Source organism: Aphelocoma coerulescens, chromosome 27, assembly GCF_041296385.1.
Source record: "Aphelocoma coerulescens isolate FSJ_1873_10779 chromosome 27, UR_Acoe_1.0, whole genome shotgun sequence".
In the NCBI taxonomy this organism is placed as follows: Eukaryota; Metazoa; Chordata; class Aves; order Passeriformes; family Corvidae; genus Aphelocoma; species Aphelocoma coerulescens.
Window position 1 is genome coordinate 4,584,670 of NC_091040.1, and position 20,648 is coordinate 4,605,317.

The 20,648-nt window shown below is 56.0% G+C and overlaps 4 protein-coding genes and 3 pseudogenes across 4 annotated transcripts; all 7 read right to left on the reverse strand.

Annotated features, from left to right (window-relative positions):
- Nucleotides 1-1,340: 1,340 nt before the first annotated feature.
- Nucleotides 1,341-1,637, reverse strand: LOC138099110 (feather keratin Cos1-2-like). Its single transcript, XM_068996174.1, has one exon. It carries the CDS (start codon nucleotides 1,635-1,637, stop codon nucleotides 1,341-1,343), a length of 297 nt encoding a protein of 98 aa, XP_068852275.1.
- A 1,797-nt stretch (nucleotides 1,638-3,434) lies between these two features.
- On the reverse strand, nucleotides 3,435-3,981 carry LOC138099112 (feather keratin Cos2-2-like). The gene is made up of 2 exons (XM_068996175.1): nucleotides 3,681-3,981; nucleotides 3,435-3,448 (listed from the first exon to the last, which is right to left on the reverse strand). Exons 1-2 carry the CDS (start codon nucleotides 3,979-3,981, stop codon nucleotides 3,435-3,437), a joined length of 315 nt encoding a protein of 104 aa, XP_068852276.1.
- A 2,448-nt stretch (nucleotides 3,982-6,429) lies between these two features.
- LOC138099362 (feather keratin Cos1-2-like) lies at nucleotides 6,430-7,178 on the reverse strand (annotated as a pseudogene).
- A 1,345-nt stretch (nucleotides 7,179-8,523) lies between these two features.
- On the reverse strand, nucleotides 8,524-9,070 carry LOC138099113 (feather keratin Cos2-2-like). The gene is made up of 2 exons (XM_068996176.1): nucleotides 8,770-9,070; nucleotides 8,524-8,537 (listed from the first exon to the last, which is right to left on the reverse strand). The coding sequence occupies exons 1-2, from the start codon at nucleotides 9,068-9,070 to the stop codon at nucleotides 8,524-8,526; spliced, it is 315 nt and encodes a 104-aa protein (XP_068852277.1).
- Nucleotides 9,071-11,518: 2,448 nt separating this feature from the next.
- Nucleotides 11,519-12,273, reverse strand: LOC138099324 (feather keratin Cos1-2-like; annotated as a pseudogene).
- Nucleotides 12,274-13,618: 1,345 nt separating this feature from the next.
- LOC138099114 (feather keratin Cos2-2-like) lies at nucleotides 13,619-14,165 on the reverse strand. Its single transcript, XM_068996177.1, has 2 exons — nucleotides 13,865-14,165; nucleotides 13,619-13,632 (listed from the first exon to the last, which is right to left on the reverse strand). Exons 1-2 carry the CDS (start codon nucleotides 14,163-14,165, stop codon nucleotides 13,619-13,621), a joined length of 315 nt encoding a protein of 104 aa, XP_068852278.1.
- Nucleotides 14,166-16,614: 2,449 nt separating this feature from the next.
- Nucleotides 16,615-17,363, reverse strand: LOC138099361 (feather keratin Cos1-2-like; annotated as a pseudogene).
- Nucleotides 17,364-20,648: the final 3,285 nt, after the last annotated feature.

A 20,648-nucleotide genomic window follows, 5' to 3' on the forward strand; every position in this document is an offset into this window, starting at 1 on the left:
TGTGTGCCAGTGCCTGCACATCCCTGTGCTTGTGCACTCGTGGGAACACCCCCTGAGAGCCTCTGGCCTACTCGGGGATCGTTGTGCACAGGGCAGAGCACTTGTGTGCAGCCCCCTGCCCGTGTGCCTGCGCACGTTTGCTGGGGTCTGTGCGTCTGGCTTCATCTCTGTGCACACCTGGGCAGGCTGGCAATGTGTCAGTGCCCGTGTGTCTGTGTGTCTGTGTGTGTGTGCACAGCTGTGCCTGAGCTCACGTCTCAGCCCAGCCATTCCAAGCCCCGTAGGGACTTCCCTGCCCAGCAGTGCCAGCCACTCGCACACACTCAGCCCCGCGTTATCGGCAGGGACCTGGAGAGGGCCACGGCCCTCACGGCACACCGAGGACAACCCCAAAGCCAGGCCATCCCTTTGATGCTGCATCCCAACAGCCTTGGGACACTCTGCTCTTTCCCGGGGTCCTTGCTCCTGCCTCATGGAGAAAGTTGGAGGTTACCGTGTTCTGGTGGCTCTGTGGAGATGGGGGAGTCCTGTGGCCACAGTGGCCTTTGTCCTGAGCCAGGAGCTATGGGAGAAGGATGCTGTCAAAGAGCACGAGGCATGTGGAGAAAAGAGTTTGACCATGTCTGGGAAGTGGAGGCAGGAAGGTGGAAGATTTGCTCCTCTCCCACATCCAGAAGGGGAAAAAGTGGCAGCTGCCAGCACGATGGGAGGAGGGTTTTGGTTCTGTCCTCATGCTTGGTTGAGCCAGTGAAACCCCTCAGCCCTGCGTGTGTGCACAGAAGCTGGGCCGAAGGCTTATTGTGAGGAAGCTGTTTGAAGAGAGGACGTTGTGGACTATCCCCAGGCATTGCTGATTGCCATTCCCTCACCGGTGACCTTTTAACATCATCCTCTCCTACTGGTCCCCATTTTGGAGAAGCCAGGGATGTGTTTGTCAGCTCCAATGGAAAAGGCATAAATTAAAATCCACCGTGAAGTGTCCACCCTCTGCTGTTTCCACCTTTTGCCCTGAGCTCACTGGAGGAGTTCCCACACAAGGAAGGAGAAAGCAGAGGCCCAGGTTTGGATGCAAAACAACTTTATTGAGTCTAAGGAAGAACAGGCTCACAGAGGACACCAGGAGCAGCCACTGAGGTGCAGTGGGGGTGTCCGTCTGCCTGGCCTGCAGAGGAAGGCAGGGAGGCCAACAGGTAGGCTGGCATTGAGTGGTGCAGACAGGAAAGGGAGGGAGGGGAAGAGTAATCCAAGGGGTTAAATAGGTTGTTCCCAAGATCCATCTTCAGTCCAGCCCCACGTTCTGAGGTCGTGGAGGTTCTTGCTCGAGGATGTTGCCAGCAGATTTAGCAGGGGGGACAGCATCTGCTGCCATAGCCGCTGGTGATGCAGGAGATGTCAAAGCCGCCAGAGTTGATGGGCACTCCGCCAGAGCTGAGGATGCTGCCAACGGCAGCGGAGGTGGAGGATCCCACCACGGTGTTCTGTGGGAAGGAGCTGAGGATGGGCCCGGGCAGGGTCACCACCACTGCGGAGGGCTGGATGGCCACGGTGGAGCTCTGGCACTGCCTGACACAGCACTCATTGCAGCTGTTGGCCAGCGGGCAGGGGCCGCAGGGCTGGCAGCAAGGGTTGCAGGACATGGCTCGGGGTCCCAGGTGCACCTGGCACAGAGGGCAGGGAGAAGCAGAATGTTAGGACGCTTGAGAAGCAGCACTGCCCCAAGCACCCTGCAGCCAAGGCACCTCCTGGCCCACACTGCACTGCCCACCTCAAAGCCCAGGAGCCACCTCAGCCAAGTCCCAGCCTCTCTCTGCACAAGATCTTCTCCCCCCTGCCTTCTCCCAGCAGAAGCAGCTCCCAGCCCTGGGCTCTGACAGCCCCGATCAGCTGAGACCTCCAGCCAGGAAAGAGCTGGGCTGGAAGCAGGAGGAGAAGGATTGGAGGCTTCCCACTCACCTGATTCCTGAGGAGGAGGAGGAGGTGAGAGAAGTGGATGTGAGAGCAGAGACTTGGGCTGCCTTTTATAGCAGTCCTGCACTGCCTCAGGCCCAGTAGCACCTTGGTGGAAGTAATAATTTTGTGACCAGCTCATGGCAAATGTGCACCATCCCAGCTAATGGCAGGGGCTGTGTCCTGGTTTCCTGCAGTGCGGCCTTTTCATTTCCTGGCTTCTGCCGTGTGCGTTCCTATGTGAAGACTTCTGTTAGGGCCGGGATGAGAGGCCCAAGTATTTCCAGGACATAAACACGTCAGAATTGGCAGAATGCTCGCATCATGGTCTGGTGGCATTCCATGCGGGCACGTGAGGTGAACCTGTGTCATTCCTGTGGGTTTGTTTGTGGCAAAGTCTCAGGACATCACACTTGTTCTTCTTGTACACATGCACCTCTCTCCCTCATCTCTGCGTGACAGCACGTGAGTTTTCATGTGCAGCCTGGTGTTCTGGAGCATTCGGGAAGTGGGTCAGATATGCTTTGTGGTCTTGCTTCCCCTCTAATACGTCTCCCTTTGGCCAACAGCCCATGCCCGCTTCTGCAGCTCGTTCCTGCTCTTGGCCTGGGCTGGATGACCAGCTGTCCCAAGGTTGGCCTTGGCTGCATGGATGGTGCCCACCAAGCCACTCTATCAATTCCTATGTGTGCCGTGGACAGAGAAGAGAAAATAAAAGAGAAAGCAACTTGGAGCTTGTTATAAGGCAGTTTGCTAAAGCAAACACAAAGCGTTATGCGTGTATGAGAAAAGCAGAAAAATAAATAATTTTATGTCCAACTTCCCTCAGGAAGTGATGGCTGGCCACTTCCCAGGAAGCAGGGCTTCCTCATGTGTAGTGGTTGCTCAGGAAGGCCAACTTTGTAAATAAGGCTGCAGGAATGGGCTCTGTGGGAGGAGTCCAGCGTCTCCCGCCGTGTCTGACTGAGTCACTTCCAAGGCTGTCCAAAGGGGACTCAGCGCTGCCCAACCCTGAGCACATTTGTCACTCTGGTGATGCCTCTGTGTAAGCGTATGTCATTGGAAATGGTCTGGGCTGGAAGGGAACTTAAAGATCATTTATTTCCACTCCCGCTGCCCTCAGCAGATGGGCACTGACGCCACCCACTAAACCGGGTTGATCAAAGAGCTGTCCAAACTGGCCTTGCACACTTCCACGGTTGAGGCATCCAAAACTTTTCTGGGCAATTTCCTACAGTGCCTCACCACCCTCACAGTGAGGCACATCTTTGTCGGCTCCAAGAGAACAAAGAAAATTGCACTGCCGGGATTCCAGTGCTGAGCTTCCTCCACTTTTTCCAATGGGCAAACAGGAAGAGTTGCAACAGGAAGAAGGAGAAATCAGAGGCCAAAGTTTGAATGCAAAACCAACTTTATTGTGTCTAAGGAAGAAAAGGAGGAGGCTCACAGAGGGCACCAGGAGCAGCCACTAAGATGCAGTGAGGGTGTCAATCCGGCCGGCCTGCAGAGGGAAGGAGGCCAGCAGGTCCCACTAGGGCTGGCATTGAGTGGTGCTGACAGGAAAGGAAAAGGAAGAGAAAAAAGAGAGGAGAGGAAACAATAGGCAGAAGCTCTAAATCCAGAGGCTTAAAGTTCTGTCTTCAGTCCAGCACCATGTTCTGAGGTCGTGGAGGTTCTTGCCTGAGGATGTTGGTGGCGGCAGCAGCTTTAGCAGGGACGACAACATCTTTCACCATAGCGGCTGGTGATGCAGGAGATGTCAAAGCCCCCGGAGCTGATGGGCACTCCTTCAGAGCTGAGGATGCTGCCAACGGCAGCGGAGGTGGAGGATCCCACCACGGTGTTCTGTGGGAAGGAGCTGAGGATGGGCCCGGGCAGGGTCACCAGCACAGCAGGCGGCTCAATGACGACGGTGGAGCTCTGGCACTGCCTGACACAGCACTCATTGCAGCTGCTGGCCAGCGGGCAGGGGCCGCAGGACTGGCAGCAAGGGTTGCAGGGCTGGCACTGCTGGCACTTCTCAGGGCAGGACATGTCTCGAGCCTGGCGCTGCACCTGGCACAGAGGGCAGGGAGGAAGCAGAGCACACGCACACCTGAGACACAGCCCGCAAGGCACCCCCAGCAACACAAGGCCCCTGCTGCTTGCGCAGCTGCAGCCTGTGCGGGCCCAAACTGGGGATCCTGGGCCTCAGCCCAGCACGCTCCTTCAGAGCTCAGCCAGCCCCAGCCGTGCTCCTGCCCAGCCTGGATGCAAAGAAGCACCTCAGCCCAGCCTCAGCCTCTGGCCAGAACACACGCTCTCCCCTCTGCCCACACGAGCACCATCGGAGAACGCCCCAGAAGAACAAGGAGCGGCAACAAGGGCTGGAAAGCTCAACCCTGTCCTAGAGAGGGTGGAGGAGAAAGGGGCTTCCAACTCACCTGGTTCCCAAGGAGCAGGAGGTGACAGAAGTGAATGAGACAGCCACCGGTTAGGCTGCCTTTTATGCTGGCCCCACAGTGCCTCAGGGCTCAAAGTCCGTGCTGCCTGAGTGATAAATTTCCTGTGTGATCCCAATGAATGGAAAGATCTGTGGGAATGCTATGGCATGACTTGCTGGTTCCCTCTACCATGACTTTGCATTTCCTGGCCTACATCATTCCCATTCCCTCGCGGACACTTCTTCTGAGAGCTGGTATGTGAGATTCCATTTGTCCTGAGGGCAAGGATGTGTCGGTGAGCAGAAATTATGAAATTATGAATTAATTGCAGAATGTCAAGGAGGCAGGTGATGCCAGCCTGGGGCACTCTGGTGATTTATCCCTGCCAGCTTTTTTCTAATTCCTGCTGACTGGAAGGGCCTCATCTGCTCCCAGCCCTCTGCTCTTTGACTTGTCGCCCAAGGGTTCCCCGGTGTGCTTTTCCCATGGGGTAGAACCTCTTTGCCTTCCTCCTCGGCCTGCACAATCCACGAGACTCCTGTAGCACTGCTGCCTGAGCTTGTGTCCTGCTTGGAGTGCTGTGTCCCTGCTCTGGCTGGCAGCTCCCCAGCTGCTCCTGAGGCACATCCCTTGCCATGGCCTGTGCCCCATGTGCTGCCCCGCAATAATGTGCGTGGCAGCGTGGCTGTGCCCCAGTGTGTGCCAGTGCCTGCACATCCCTGTGCTTGTGCACTCGTGGGAACACCCCCTGAGAGCCTCTGGCCTACTCGGGGATCGTTGTGCACAGGGCAGAGCACTTGTGTGCAGCCCCCTGCCCGTGTGCCTGCGCACGTTTGCTGGGGTCTGTGCGTCTGGCTTCATCTCTGTGCACACCTGGGCAGGCTGGCAATGTGTCAGTGCCCGTGTGTCTGTGTGTCTGTGTGTGTGTGCACAGCTGTGCCTGAGCTCACGTCTCAGCCCAGCCATTCCAAGCCCCGTAGGGACTTCCCTGCCCAGCAGTGCCAGCCACTCGCACACACTCAGCCCCGCGTTATCGGCAGGGACCTGGAGAGGGCCACGGCCCTCACGGCACACCGAGGACAACCCCAAAGCCAGGCCATCCCTTTGATGCTGCATCCCAACAGCCTTGGGACACTCTGCTCTTTCCCGGGGTCCTTGCTCCTGCCTCATGGAGAAAGTTGGAGGTTACCGTGTTCTGGTGGCTCTGTGGAGATGGGGGAGTCCTGTGGCCACAGTGGCCTTTGTCCTGAGCCAGGAGCTATGGGAGAAGGATGCTGTCAAAGAGCACGAGGCATATGGAGAAAAGAGTTTGACCATGTCTGGGAAGTGGAGGCAGGAAGGTAGAAGATTTGCTCCTCTCCCACATCCAGAAGGGGAAAGAGTGGCAGCTGCCAGCGCGATGGGAGGAGGGTTTTGGTTCTGTCCTCATGCTTGGTTGAGCCAGTGAAACCCCTCAGCCCTGCGTGTGTGCACAGAAGCTGGCCGAAGGCTTATTGTGAGGGAGCTGTTTGAAGAGAGGACGTTGTGGACTATCCCCAGGCATTGCTGATTGCCATTCCCTCACCGGTGACCTTTTAACATCATCCTCTCCTACTGGTCCCCATTTTGGAGAAGCCAGGGATGTGTTTGTCAGCTCCAACGGAAAAGGCACAAATTAAAATCCACCGTGAAGTGTCCACCCTCTGCTGTTTCCACCTTTTGCCCTGAGCTCACTGGAGGAGTTCCCACATAAGGAAGGAGAAAGCAGAGGCCCAGGTTTGGATGCAAAACAACTTTATTGAGTCTAAGGAAGAACAGGCTCACAGAGGACACCAGGAGCAGCCACTGAGGTGCAGTGGGGGTGTCCGTCTGCCTGGCCTGCAGAGGAAGGCAGGGAGGCCAACAGGTCCCAGTAGGCTGGCATTGAGTGGTGTGGACAGGAAAGGGAGGGAGGGGAAGAGAGTGGAAGAAAACAGCAGTAATCCAAGGGGTTAAATAGGTTGTTCCCAAGATCCATCTTCAGTCCAGCCCCACGTTCTGAGGTCGTGGAGGTTCTTGCTCGAGGATGTTGCCAGCAGATTTAGCAGGGGGGACAGCATCTGCTGCCATAGCCGCTGGTGATGCAGGAGATGTCAAAGCCGCCAGAGTTGATGGGCACTCCGCCAGAGCTGAGGATGCTGCCAACGGCAGCGGAGGTGGAGGATCCCACCACGGTGTTCTGTGGGAAGGAGCTGAGGATGGGCCCGGGCAGGGTCACCACCACTGGGGAGGGCTGGATGGCCACGGTGGAGCTCTGGCACTGCCTGACACAGCACTCATTGCAGCTGTTGGCCAGCGGGCAGGGGCCGCAGGGCTGGCAGCAAGGGTTGCAGGACATGGCTCGGGGTCCCAGGTGCACCTGGCACAGAGGGCAGGGAGAAGCAGAATGTTAGGACGCTTGAGAAGCAGCACTGCCCCAAGCACCCTGCAGCCAAGGCACCTCCTGGCCCACACTGCACTGCCCACCTCAAAGCCCAGGAGCCACCTCAGCCAAGTCCCAGCCTCTCTCTGCACAAGATCTTCTCTCCCCTGCCTTCTCCCAGCAGAAGCAGCTCCCAGCCCTGGGCTCTGACAGCCCCGATCAGCTGAGACCTCCAGCCAGGAAAGAGCTGGGCTGGAAGCAGGAGGAGAAGGATTGGAGGCTTCCCACTCACCTGATTCCTGAGGAGGAGGAGGAGGTGAGAGAAGTGGATGTGAGAGCAGAGACTTGGGCTGCCTTTTATAGCAGTCCTGCACTGCCTCAGGCCCAGTAGCACCTTGGTGGAAGTAATAATTTTGTGACCAGCTCATGGCAAATGTGCACCATCCCAGCTAATGGCAGGGGCTGTGTCCTGGTTTCCTGCAGTGCGGCCTTTTCATTTCCTGGCTTCTGCCGTGTGCGTTCCTATGTGAAGACTTCTGTTAGGGCCGGGATGAGAGGCCCAAGTATTTCCAGGACATAAACACGTCAGAGTCGGCAGAATGCTCGCATCATGGTCTGGTGGCATTCCATGCGGGCACGTGAGGTGAACCTGTGTCATTCCTGTGGGTTTGTTTGTGGCAAAGTTCTCAGGACATCACACTTGTTCTTCTTGTACACATGCACCTCTCTCCCTCATCTCTGCGTGACAGCACGTGAGTTTTCATGTGCAGCCTGGTGTTCTGGAGCATTCGGGAAGTGGGTCAGATATGCTTTGTGGTCTTGCTTCCCCTCTAATACGTCTCCCTTTGGCCAACAGCCCATGCCCGCTTCTGCAGCTCGTTCCTGCTCTTGGCCTGGGCTGGATGACCAGCTGTCCCAAGGTTGGCCTTGGCTGCATGGATGGTGCCCACCAAGCCACTCTATCAATCCCATGTGTGCCGTGGACAGAGAAGAGAAAATAAAAGAGAAAGCAACTTGGAGCTTGTTATAAGGCAGTTTGCTAAAGCAAACGCAAAGCGTTATGCGTGTATGAGAAAAGCAGAAAAATAAATAATTTTATGTCCAACTTCCCTCAGGAAGTGATGGCTGGCCACTTCCCAGGAAGCAGGGCTTCCTCACGTGTAGTGGTTGCTCAGGAAGGCCAACTTTGTAAATAAGGCTGCAGGAATGGGCTCTGTGGGAGGAGTCCAGCGTCTCCCGCCGTGTCTGACTGAGTCACTTCCAAGGCTGTCCAAAGGGGACTCAGCGCTGCCCAACCCTGAGCACATTTGTCACTCTGGTGATGCCTCTGTGAAAGCGTATGTCATTAGAAATGGTCTGGGCTGGAAGGGAACTTAAAGATCATTTATTTCCACTCCCGCTGCCCTCAGCAGATGGGCACTGATGCCACCCACTAAACCGGGTTGATCAAAGAGCTGTCCAAACTGGCCTTGCACACTTCCACGGTTGAGGCATCCAAAACTTTTCTGGGCAATTTCCTACAGTGCCGCACCACCCTCACAGTGAGGCACATCTTTGTCGGCTCCAAGAGAACAAAGAAAATTGCACTGCCGGGATTCCAGTGCTGAGCTTCCTCCACTTTTTCCAATGGGCAAACAGGAAGAGTTGCAACAGGAAGAAGGAGAAATCAGAGGCCAAAGTTTGAATGCAAAACCAACTTTATTGAGTCAAAAGAAGAAAAGGAGGAGGCTCACAGAGGGCACCAGGAGCAGCCACTAAGATGCAGTGAGGGTGTCAATCCGGCCGGCCTGCAGAGGGAAGGAGGCCAGCAGGTCCCACTAGGGCTGGCATTGAGTGGTGCTGACAGGAAAGGAAAAGGAAGAGAAAAAAGAGAGGAGAGGAAACAATAGGCAGAAGCTCTAAATCCAGAGGCTTAAAGTTCTGTCTTCAGTCCAGCACCATGTTCTGAGGTCGTGGAGGTTCTTGCCTGAGGATGTTGGTGGCGGCAGCAGCTTTAGCAGGGACGACAACATCTTTCACCATAGCGGCTGGTGATGCAGGAGATGTCAAAGCCCCCGGAGCTGATGGGCACTCCTTCAGAGCTGAGGATGCTGCCAACGGCAGCGGAGGTGGAGGATCCCACCACGGTGTTCTGTGGGAAGGAGCTGAGGATGGGCCCGGGCAGGGTCACCAGCACAGCAGGCGGCTCAATGACGACGGTGGAGCTCTGGCACTGCCTGACACAGCACTCATTGCAGCTGTTGGCCAGCGGGCAGGGGCCGCAGGACTGGCAGCAAGGGTTGCAGGGCTGGCACTGCTGGCACTTCTCAGGGCAGGACATGTCTCGAGCCTGGCGCTGCACCTGGCACAGAGGGCAGGGAGGAAGCAGAGCACACGCACACCTGAGACACAGCCCACAAGGCACCCCCAGCAACACAAGGCCCCTGCTGCTTGCGCAGCTGCAGCCTGTGCGGGCCCAAACTGGGGATCCTGGGCCTCAGCCCAGCACGCTCCTTCAGAGCTCAGCCAGCCCCAGCCGTGCTCCTGCCCAGCCTGGATGCAAAGAAGCACCTCAGCCCAGCCTCAGCCTCTGGCCAGAACACACGCTCTCCCCTCTGCCCACACGAGCACCATCGGAGAACACCCCAGAAGAACAAGGAGCGGCAACAAGGGCTGGAAAGCTCAACCCTGTCCTAGAGAGGGTGGAGGAGAAAGGGGCTTCCAACTCACCTGGTTCCCAAGGAGCAGGAGGTGACAGAAGTGAATGAGACAGCCACCGGTTAGGCTGCCTTTTATGCTGGCCCCACAGTGCCTCAGGGCTCAAAGTCCGTGCTGCCTGAGTGATAAATTTCCTGTGTGATCCCAATGAATGGAAAGATCTCTGGGAATGCTATGGCATGACTTGCTGGTTCCCTCTACCATGACTTTGCATTTCCTGGCCTACATCATTCCCATTCCCTCGCGGACACTTCTTCTGAGAGCTGGTATGTGAGATTCCATTTGTCCTGAGGGCAAGGATGTGTCGGTGAGCAGAAATTATGAAATTATGAATTAATTGCAGAATGTCAAGGAGGCAGGTGATGCCAGCCTGGGGCACTCTGGTGATTTATCCCTGCCAGCTTTTTTCTAATTCCTGCTGACTGGAAGGGCCTCATCTGCTCCCAGCCCTCTGCTCTTTGACTTGTCGCCCAAGGGTTCCCCGGTGTGCTTTTCCCATGGGGTAGAACCTCTTTGCCTTCCTCCTCGGCCTGCACAATCCACGAGACTCCTGTAGCACTGCTGCCTGAGCTTGTGTCCTGCTTGGAGTGCTGTGTCCCTGCTCTGGCTGGCAGCTCCCCAGCTGCTCCTGAGGCACATCCCTTGCCATGGCCTGTGCCCCATGTGCTGCCCCGCAATAATGTGCGTGGCAGCGTGGCTGTGCCCCAGTGTGTGCCAGTGCCTGCACATCCCTGTGCTTGTGCACTCGTGGGAACACCCCCTGAGAGCCTCTGGCCTACTCGGGGATCGTTGTGCACAGGGCAGAGCACTTGTGTGCAGCCCCCTGCCCGTGTGCCTGCGCACGTTTGCTGGGGTCTGTGCGTCTGGCTTCATCTCTGTGCACACCTGGGCAGGCTGGCAATGTGTCAGTGCCCGTGTGTCTGTGTGTCTGTGTGTGTGTGCACAGCTGTGCCTGAGCTCACGTCTCAGCCCAGCCATTCCAAGCCCCGTAGGGACTTCCCTGCCCAGCAGTGCCAGCCACTCGCACACACTCAGCCCCGCATTATCGGCAGGGACCTGGAGAGGGCCACGGCCCTCACGGCACACCGAGGACAACCCCAAAGCCAGGCCATCCCTTTGATGCTGCATCCCAACAGCCTTGGGACACTCTGCTCTTTCCCAGGGTCCTTGCTCCTGCCTCATGGAGAAAGTTGGAGGTTACCGTGTTCTGGTGGCTCTGTGGAGATGGGGGAGTCCTGTGGCCACAGTGGCCTTTGTCCTGAGCCAGGAGCTATGGGAGAAGGATGCTGTCAAAGAGCACGAGGCATGTGGAGAAAAGAGTTTGACCATGTCTGGGAAGTGGAGGCAGGAAGGTGGAAGATTTGCTCCTCTCCCACATCCAGAAGGGGAAAGAGTGGCAGCTGCCAGCGCGATGGGAGGAGGGTTTTGGTTCTGTCCTCATGCTTGGTTGAGCCAGTGAAACCCCTCAGCCCTGCGTGTGTGCACAGAAGCTGGCCGAAGGCTTATTGTGAGGGAGCTGTTTGAAGAGAGGACGTTGTGGACTATCCCCAGGCATTGCTGATTGCCATTCCCTCACCGGTGACCTTTTAACATCATCCTCTCCTACTGGTCCCCATTTTGGAGAAGCCAGGGATGTGTTTGTCAGCTCCAACGGAAAAGGCACAAATTAAAATCCACCGTGAAGTGTCCACCCTCTGCTGTTTCCACCTTTTGCCCTGAGCTCACTGGAGGAGTTCCCACACAAGGAAGGAGAAAGCAGAGGCCCAGGTTTGGATGCAAAACAACTTTATTGAGTCTAAGGAAGAACAGGCTCACAGAGGACACCAGGAGCAGCCACTGAGGTGCAGTGGGGGTGTCCGTCTGCCTGGCCTGCAGAGGAAGGCAGGGAGGCCAACAGGTCCCAGTAGGCTGGCATTGAGTGGTGTGGACAGGAAAGGGAGGGAGGGGAAGAGAGTGGAAGAAAACAGCAGTAATCCAAGGGGTTAAATAGGTTGTTCCCAAGATCCATCTTCAGTCCAGCCCCACGTTCTGAGGTCGTGGAGGTTCTTGCTCGAGGATGTTGCCAGCAGATTTAGCAGGGGGGACAGCATCTGCTGCCATAGCCGCTGGTGATGCAGGAGATGTCAAAGCCGCCAGAGTTGATGGGCACTCCGCCAGAGCTGAGGATGCTGCCAACGGCAGCGGAGGTGGAGGATCCCACCACGGTGTTCTGTGGGAAGGAGCTGAGGATGGGCCCGGGCAGGGTCACCACCACTGGGGAGGGCTGGATGGCCACGGTGGAGCTCTGGCACTGCCTGACACAGCACTCATTGCAGCTGTTGGCCAGCGGGCAGGGGCCGCAGGGCTGGCAGCAAGGGTTGCAGGGCTGGCAGCAGGACATGGCTCGGGGTCCCAGAGGGCACAGAGGGCAGGGAGAAGCAGAATGTTAGGACGCTTGAGAAGCAGCACTGCCCCAAGCACCCTGCAGCCAAGGCACCTCCTGGCCCACACTGCACTGCCCACCTCAAAGCCCAGGAGCCACCTCAGCCAAGTCCCAGCCTCTCTCTGCACAAGATCTTCTCCCCCCTGCCTTCTCCCAGCAGAAGCAGCTCCCAGCCCTGGGCTCTGACAGCCCCGATCAGCTGAGACCTCCAGCCAGGAAAGAGCTGGGCTGGAAGCAGGAGGAGAAGGATTGGAGGCTTCCCACTCACCTGATTCCTGAGGAGGAGGAGGAGGTGAGAGAAGTGGATGTGAGAGCAGAGACTTGGGCTGCCTTTTATAGCAGTCCTGCACTGCCTCAGGCCCAGTAGCACCTTGGTGGAAGTAATAATTTTGTGACCAGCTCATGGCAAATGTGCACCATCCCAGCTAATGGCAGGGGCTGTGTCCTGGTTTCCTGCAGTGCGGCCTTTTCATTTCCTGGCTTCTGCCGTGTGCGTTCCTATGTGAAGACTTCTGTTAGGGCCGGGATGAGAGGCCCAAGTATTTCCAGGACATAAACACGTCAGAGTCGGCAGAATGCTCGCATCATGGTCTGGTGGCATTCCATGCGGGCACGTGAGGTGAACCTGTGTCATTCCTGTGGGTTTGTTTGTGGCAAAGTTCTCAGGACATCACACTTGTTCTTCTTGTACACATGCACCTCTCTCCCTCATCTCTGCGTGACAGCACGTGAGTTTTCATGTGCAGCCTGGTGTTCTGGAGCATTCGGGAAGTGGGTCAGATATGCTTTGTGGTCTTGCTTCCCCTCTAATACGTCTCCCTTTGGCCAACAGCCCATGCCCGCTTCTGCAGCTCGTTCCTGCTCTTGGCCTGGGCTGGATGACCAGCTGTCCCAAGGTTGACCTTGGCTGCATGGATGGTGCCCACCAAGCCACTCTATCAATCCCATGTGTGCCGTGGACAGAGAAGAGAAAATAAAAGAGAAAGCAACTTGGAGCTTGTTATAAGGCAGTTTGCTAAAGCAAACGCAAAGCGTTATGCGTGTATGAGAAAAGCAGAAAAATAAATAATTTTATGTCCAACTTCCCTCAGGAAGTGATGGCTGGCCACTTCCCAGGAAGCAGGGCTTCCTCACGTGTAGTGGTTGCTCAGGAAGGCCAACTTTGTAAATAAGGCTGCAGGAATGGGCTCTGTGGGAGGAGTCCAGCGTCTCCCGCCGTGTCTGACTGAGTCACTTCCAAGGCTGTCCAAAGGGGACTCAGCGCTGCCCAACCCTGAGCACATTTGTCACTCTGGTGATGCCTCTGTGAAAGCGTATGTCATTAGAAATGGTCTGGGCTGGAAGGGAACTTAAAGATCATTTATTTCCACTCCCGCTGCCCTCAGCAGATGGGCACTGATGCCACCCACTAAACCGGGTTGATCAAAGAGCTGTCCAAACTGGCCTTGCACACTTCCACGGTTGAGGCATCCAAAACTTTTCTGGGCAATTTCCTACAGTGCCGCACCACCCTCACAGTGAGGCACATCTTTGTCGGCTCCAAGAGAACAAAGAAAATTGCACTGCCGGGATTCCAGTGCTGAGCTTCCTCCACTTTTTCCAATGGGCAAACAGGAAGAGTTGCAACAGGAAGAAGGAGAAATCAGAGGCCAAAGTTTGAATGCAAAACCAACTTTATTGAGTCAAAAGAAGAAAAGGAGGAGGCTCACAGAGGGCACCAGGAGCAGCCACTAAGATGCAGTGAGGGTGTCAATCCGGCCGGCCTGCAGAGGGAAGGAGGCCAGCAGGTCCCACTAGGGCTGGCATTGAGTGGTGCTGACAGGAAAGGAAAAGGAAGAGAAAAAAGAGAGGAGAGGAAACAATAGGCAGAAGCTCTAAATCCAGAGGCTTAAAGTTCTGTCTTCAGTCCAGCACCATGTTCTGAGGTCGTGGAGGTTCTTGCCTGAGGATGTTGGTGGCGGCAGCAGCTTTAGCAGGGACAACAACATCTTTCACCATAGCGGCTGGTGATGCAGGAGATGTCAAAGCCCCCGGAGCTGATGGGCACTCCTTCAGAGCTGAGGATGCTGCCAACGGCAGCGGAGGTGGAGGATCCCACCACGGTGTTCTGTGGGAAGGAGCTGAGGATGGGCCCGGGCAGGGTCACCAGCACAGCAGGCGGCTCAATGACGACGGTGGAGCTCTGGCACTGCCTGACACAGCACTCATTGCAGCTGCTGGCCAGCGGGCAGGGGCCGCAGGACTGGCAGCAAGGGTTGCAGGGCTGGCACTGCTGGCACTTCTCAGGGCAGGACATGTCTCGAGCCTGGCGCTGCACCTGGCACAGAGGGCCGGGAGGAAGCAGAGCACACGCACACCTGAGACACAGCCCGCAAGGCACCCCCAGCAACACAAGGCCCCTGCTGCTTGCGCAGCTGCAGCCTGTGCGGGCCCAAACTGGGGATCCTGGGCCTCAGCCCAGCACGCTCCTTCAGAGCTCAGCCAGCCCCAGCCGTGCTCCTGCCCAGCCTGGATGCAAAGAAGCACCTCAGCCCAGCCTCAGCCTCTGGCCAGAACACACGCTCTCCCCTCTGCCCACACGAGCACCATCGGAGAACACCCCAGAAGAACAAGGAGCGGCAACAAGGGCTGGAAAGCTCAACCCTGTCCTAGAGAGGGTGGAGGAGAAAGGGGCTTCCAACTCACCTGGTTCCCAAGGAGCAGGAGGTGACAGAAGTGGATGAGACAGCCACCGGTTAGGCTGCCTTTTATGCTGGCCCCACAGTGCCTCAGGGCTCAAAGTCCGTGCTGCCTGAGTGATAAATTTCCTGTGTGATCCCAATGAATGGAAAGATCTCTGGGAATGCTATGGCATGACTTGCTGGTTCCCTCTACCATGACTTTGCATTTCCTGGCCTACATCATTCCCATTCCCTTGCGGACACTTCTTCTGAGAGCTGGTATGTGAGATTCCATTTGTCCTGAGGGCAAGGATGTGTCGGTGAGCAGAAATTATGAAATTATGAATTAATTGCAGAATGTCAAGGAGGCAGGTGATGCCAGCCTGGGGCACTCTGGTGATTTATCCCTGCCAGCTTTTTTCTAATTCCTGCTGACTGGAAGGGCCTCATCTGCTCCCAGCCCTCTGCTCTTTGACTTGTCGCCCAAGGGTTCCCCGGTGTGCTTTTCCCATGGGGTAGAACCTCTTTGCCTTCCTCCTCGGCCTGCACAATCCACGAGACTCCTGTAGCACTGCTGCCTGAGCTTGTGTCCTGCTTGGAGTGCTGTGTCCCTGCTCTGGCTGGCAGCTCCCCAGCTGCTCCTGAGGCACATCCCTTGCCATGGCCTGTGCCCCATGTGCTGCCCCGCAATAATGTGCGTGGCAGCGTGGCTGTGCCCCAGTGTGTGCCAGTGCCTGCACATCCCTGTGCTTGTGCACTCGTGGGAACACCCCCTGAGAGCCTCTGGCCTACTCGGGGATCGTTGTGCACAGGGCAGAGCACTTGTGTGCAGCCCCCTGCCCGTGTGCCTGCGCACGTTTGCTGGGGTCTGTGCGTCTGGCTTCATCTCTGTGCACACCTGGGCAGGCTGGCAATGTGTCAGTGCCCGTGTGTCTGTGTGTCTGTGTGTGTGTGCACAGCTGTGCCTGAGCTCACGTCTCAGCCCAGCCATTCCAAGCCCCGTAGGGACTTCCCTGCCCAGCAGTGCCAGCCACTCGCACACACTCAGCCCCGCGTTATCGGCAGGGACCTGGAGAGGGCCACGGCCCTCACGGCACACCGAGGACAACCCCAAAGCCAGGCCATCCCTTTGATGCTGCATCCCAACAGCCTTGGGACACTCTGCTCTTTCCCGGGGTCCTTGCTCCTGCCTCATGGAGAAAGTTGGAGGTTACCGTGTTCTGGTGGCTCTGTGGAGATGGGGGAGTCCTGTGGCCACAGTGGCCTTTGTCCTGAGCCAGGAGCTATGGGAGAAGGATGCTGTCAAAGAGCACGAGGCATGTGGAGAAAAGAGTTTGACCATGTCTGGGAAGTGGAGGCAGGAAAGTGGAAGATTTGCTCCTCTCCCACATCCAGAAGGGGAAAAAGTGGCAGCTGCCAGCACGATGGGAGGAGGGTTTTGGTTCTGTCCTCATGCTTGGTTGAGCCAGTGAAACCCCTCAGCCCTGCGTGTGTGCACAGAAGCTGGGCCGAAGGCTTATTGTGAGGAAGCTGTTTGAAGAGAGGACGTTGTGGACTATCCCCAGGCATTGCTGATTGCCATTCCCTCACCGGTGACCTTTTAACATCATCCTCTCCTGCTGGTCCCCATTTTGGAGAAGCCAGGGATGTGTTTGTCAGCTCCAACGGAAAAGGCACAAATTAAAATCCACCGTGAAGTGTCCACCCTCTGCTGTTTCCACCTTTTGCCCTGAGCTCACTGGAGGAGTTCCCACACAAGGAAGGAGAAAGCAGAGGCCCAGGTTTGGATGCAAAACAACTTTATTGAGTCTAAGGAAGAACAGGCTCACAGAGGACACCAGGAGCAGCCACTGAGGTGCAGTGGGGGTGTCCGTCTGCCTGGCCTGCAGAGGAAGGCAGGGAGGCCAACAGGTCCCAGTAGGCTGGCATTGAGTGGTGTGGACAGGAAAGGGAGGGAGGGGAAGAGAGTGGAAAAAAACAGCAGTAATCCAAGGGGTTAAATAGGTTGTTCCCAAGATCCATCTTCAGTCCAGCCCCACGTTCTGAGGTCGTGGAGGTTCTTGCTCGAGGATGTTGCCAGCAGATTTAGCAGGGGGGACAGCATCTGCTGCCATAGCCGCTGGTGATGCAGGAGATGTCAAAGCCGCCAGAGTTGATGGGCACTCCGCCAGAGCTGAGGATGCTGCCAACGGCAGCGGAGGTGGAGGATCCCACCACGGTGTTCTGTGGGAAGGAGCTGAGGATGGGCCCGGGCAGGGTCACCACCACTGGGGAGGGCTGGATGGCCACGGTGGAGCTCTGGCACTGCCTGACACAGCACTCATTGCAGCTGTTGGCCAGCGGGCAGGGGCCGCAGGGCTGGCAGCAAGGGTTGCAGGACATGGCTCGGGGTCCCAGGTGCACCTGGCACAGAGGGCAGGGAGAAGCAGAATGTTAGGACGCTTGAGAAGCAGCACTGCCCCAAGCACCCTGCAGCCAAGGCACCTCCTGGCCCACACTGCACTGCCCACCTCAAAGCCCAGGAGCCACCTCAGCCAAGTCCCAGCCTCTCTCTGCACAAGATCTTCTCCCCCCTGCCTTCTCCCAGCAGAAGCAGCTCCCAGCCCTGGGCTCTGACAGCCCCGATCAGCTGAGACCTCCAGCCAGGAAAGAGCTGGGCTGGAAGCAGGAGGAGAAGGATTGGAGGCTTCCCACTCACCTGATTCCTGAGGAGGAGGAGGAGGTGAGAGAAGTGGATGTGAGAGCAGAGACTTGGGCTGCCTTTTATAGCAGTCCTGCACTGCCTCAGGCCCAGTAGCACCTTGGTGGAAGTAATAATTTTGTGACCAGCTCATGGCAAATGTGCACCATCCCAGCTAATGGCAGGGGCTGTGTCCTGGTTTCCTGCAGTGCGGCCTTTTCATTTCCTGGCTTCTGCCGTGTGCGTTCCTATGTGAAGACTTCTGTTAGGGCCGGGATGAGAGGCCCAAGTATTTCCAGGACATAAACACGTCAGAGTCGGCAGAATGCTCGCATCATGGTCTGGTGGCATTCCATGCGGGCACGTGAGGTGAACCTGTGTCATTCCTGTGGGTTTGTTTGTGGCAAAGTTCTCAGGACATCACACTTGTTCTTCTTGTACACATGCACCTCTCTCCCTCATCTCTGCGTGACAGCACGTGAGTTTTCATGTGCAGCCTGGTGTTCTGGAGCATTCGGGAAGTGGGTCAGATATGCTTTGTGGTCTTGCTTCCCCTCTAATACGTCTCCCTTTGGCCAACAGCCCATGCCCGCTTCTGCAGCTCGTTCCTGCTCTTGGCCTGGGCTGGATGACCAGCTGTCCCAAGGTTGACCTTGGCTGCATGGATGGTGCCCACCAAGCCACTCTATCAATCCCATGTGTGCCGTGGACAGAGAAGAGAAAATAAAAGAGAAAGCAACTTGGAGCTTGTTATAAGGCAGTTTGCTAAAGCAAACGCAAAGCGTTATGCGTGTATGAGAAAAGCAGAAAAATAAATAATTTTATGTCTGTCTCGGTTTGAAAGACAGGTGTCTGCTAAGGAAGGCAGAAGCCTCCCTTGGAGTGGCAGATGTAACCCCTTTCCCTCTGAGTTATGATTTTGGAATCAAGGGTCTTTAGGCAAAGATGTGGGAAATAGGAATAACAGTTCTTTACTATATATATATATAGATAGATAGATAGGTAGATATATAACCAGTCGAACAAAACAACAACAACTATGGCAGTAACAGCAAACACAAACCCAGTCCCAGCCTTCTCGGCTGTCAGGCTATTTCCCCTCGGGTGCAGTTCCGCTCGCAGCCGACAGGGATCGCTGGCGGCTCCCGGTGAGCAGGGCAGGTGCGATGGTTCTCCCGCGGCTGCTTTGGTGCCCTGGGATCCCGGGGAAGGATGGAACAAAAAAAACTTCACAAATCCCGGCTGGTCAGCCGGTCCTGGACTCCCGGAACCGCAGGCTGGACTGGCAGGCCGGAGCTGCAGGCACAAACACAAATCCCGGGTGGCAGACGAGATGTATCCAAAAGGGGAACCCCCCGGGGCTCCAGGCAGGCAGGGTGAGCACGGCTACAGAGTAGCGAAGGCTCGAAACAGCAGCGGTGCAGGGCGGCCCCAGCCCCAGCCTCTAGCAGGGCAGGGAAAGCAGCCTTGGGATCCCGGTGTTGTTTCCAGCAGAAAGGAAAGACGCCGAAAACGGGAACCAGCAGCTCTTCTCTCCGCGGCTTCTCTCTCCAGACGCTGAGAGCGAACTGAACTGCCCGCCAGGTGAAAACAAAAGCCTGGACGGGCCCTTTTGTCTTTCTTAAGTATGGCTATCTCCTCTCAAGTATGGCCATTTATCTCCTAGCAACATGCTATGGGAAAAAATTCCTTTAACAGAAAAAAAACTAGGACTAAAGTAAAACCCCAACATTATCCACCCCGAATTTTTTCCATACTAACATGTTACATGAAACTTAACTTTTTAACCATATAAATACAAGCATCACCTAAATTATATACATATGTACATGCTGATACTGATACAAGTACAGAGCCATGGGTAGTTCACCCTAAAACAAGGTCCCCTTGCGGTATGCATCGGGTCTCTCCATCCCTTTGCATCACCCACCAGGTACAACCTGGTCCCTGAGCAAAAACAACCCCACGGATGGGTTTGTCTTTGCTCAAGGCAGATTTTACCCAAACAGTTTTTCCAAGCATACCTCTCATGTGCACCACTGGAACCTTATCCCCATCTGTTGTTTGTAGGGGTTCGGATTGGGCAGGGCCGGCTCGGCTGGTGGAGCCTCGGGTGTTAACTAACCAGGTGGCTTTTGCTAAATGCACCTCCCAGTTTTTGAAACTCCCCCCACCCAGTGCCTTCAAGGTGGTTTTAAGCAGTCCATTACACCGCTCAACCTTCCCAGCTGCTGGTGCATGGTAAGGGATGTGGTACACCCACTCAATGCCATGTTCTCTAGCCCAGGTGTTTATAAGGCTGTTCTTAAAATGAGTCCCATTGTCAGATTCAATTCTCTCAGGGGTACCGTGCCTCCAAAGGACTTGCTTTTCAAGGCCCAGGATGGTGTTCCGGGCAGTAGCGTGAGGCACAGGGTAGGTCTCCAGCCATCCTGTGGTGGCTTCTACCATTGTGAGCACATGGCGCTTGCCTTGGCGGGTTTGAGGCATTGTGATGTAATCAATCTGCCAGGCCTCCCCATACTTGTATTTGGACCACCGCCCACCATACCACAGGGGCTTCACCCGCTTGGCCTGCTTGATCGCAGCGCATGTCTCACAGTCATGGATCACCTGGGAGATACTGTCCATGGTCAGATCCACCCCTCGGTCTCGTGCCCACTTATAGGTGGCATCTCTGCCCTGATGGCCTGAGGCATCATGGGCCCATCGAGCTAGGAACAACTCTCCTTTATGTTGCCAATCCAGGTCTATCTGGGACACCTCTATTTTCGCAGCCTGATCTACCTGCTTGTTATTACGATGTTCTTCATTAGCCCGGCTCTTGGGAATGTGAGCATCTACATGACGGGCCTTCACAGATAGCTTCTCTACTCGAGCGGCAATGTCTTTCCACTCCTCAGCAGCCCAGATTGGTTTTCCTCTGCGCTGCCATTTTGCCTTATTCCACCTTTCCAGCCAACCCCACAGAGCATTGGCTACCATCCATGAATCAGTGTAAAGGTAGAGCTTTGGCCACTTCTCTCTTTCAGCAATGTCCAGAGCTAATTGAACGGCTTTGAGTTCAGCAAATTGGCTCGATCCACCTTCTCCTTCCGTAGCCTGTGCAACTTGTCGTGTGGGGCTCCATACAGCGGCTTTCCATTTCCGGCTAGCGCCTACAATTCGGCAGGAACCATCAGTGAAGAGGGCATATTGTCTTTCACTCTCTGGTAGCTCGTTGTATGGTGGGGCTTCTTCGGCACGCGTCACCTGCTCCTCTTCTTCTTCAGAAGATAACCCAAAAGTCTCACCTTCTGGCCAGTTTGTAATTATTTCCAAGATCCCAGGGCGACTTGGGTTTCCAATTCGGGCGCGCTGCGTGATGAGGGCAATCCATTTGCTCCAAGTAGCATCAGTGGCGTGATGCGTGGAGGGAACCTTTCCTTTGAACATCCAC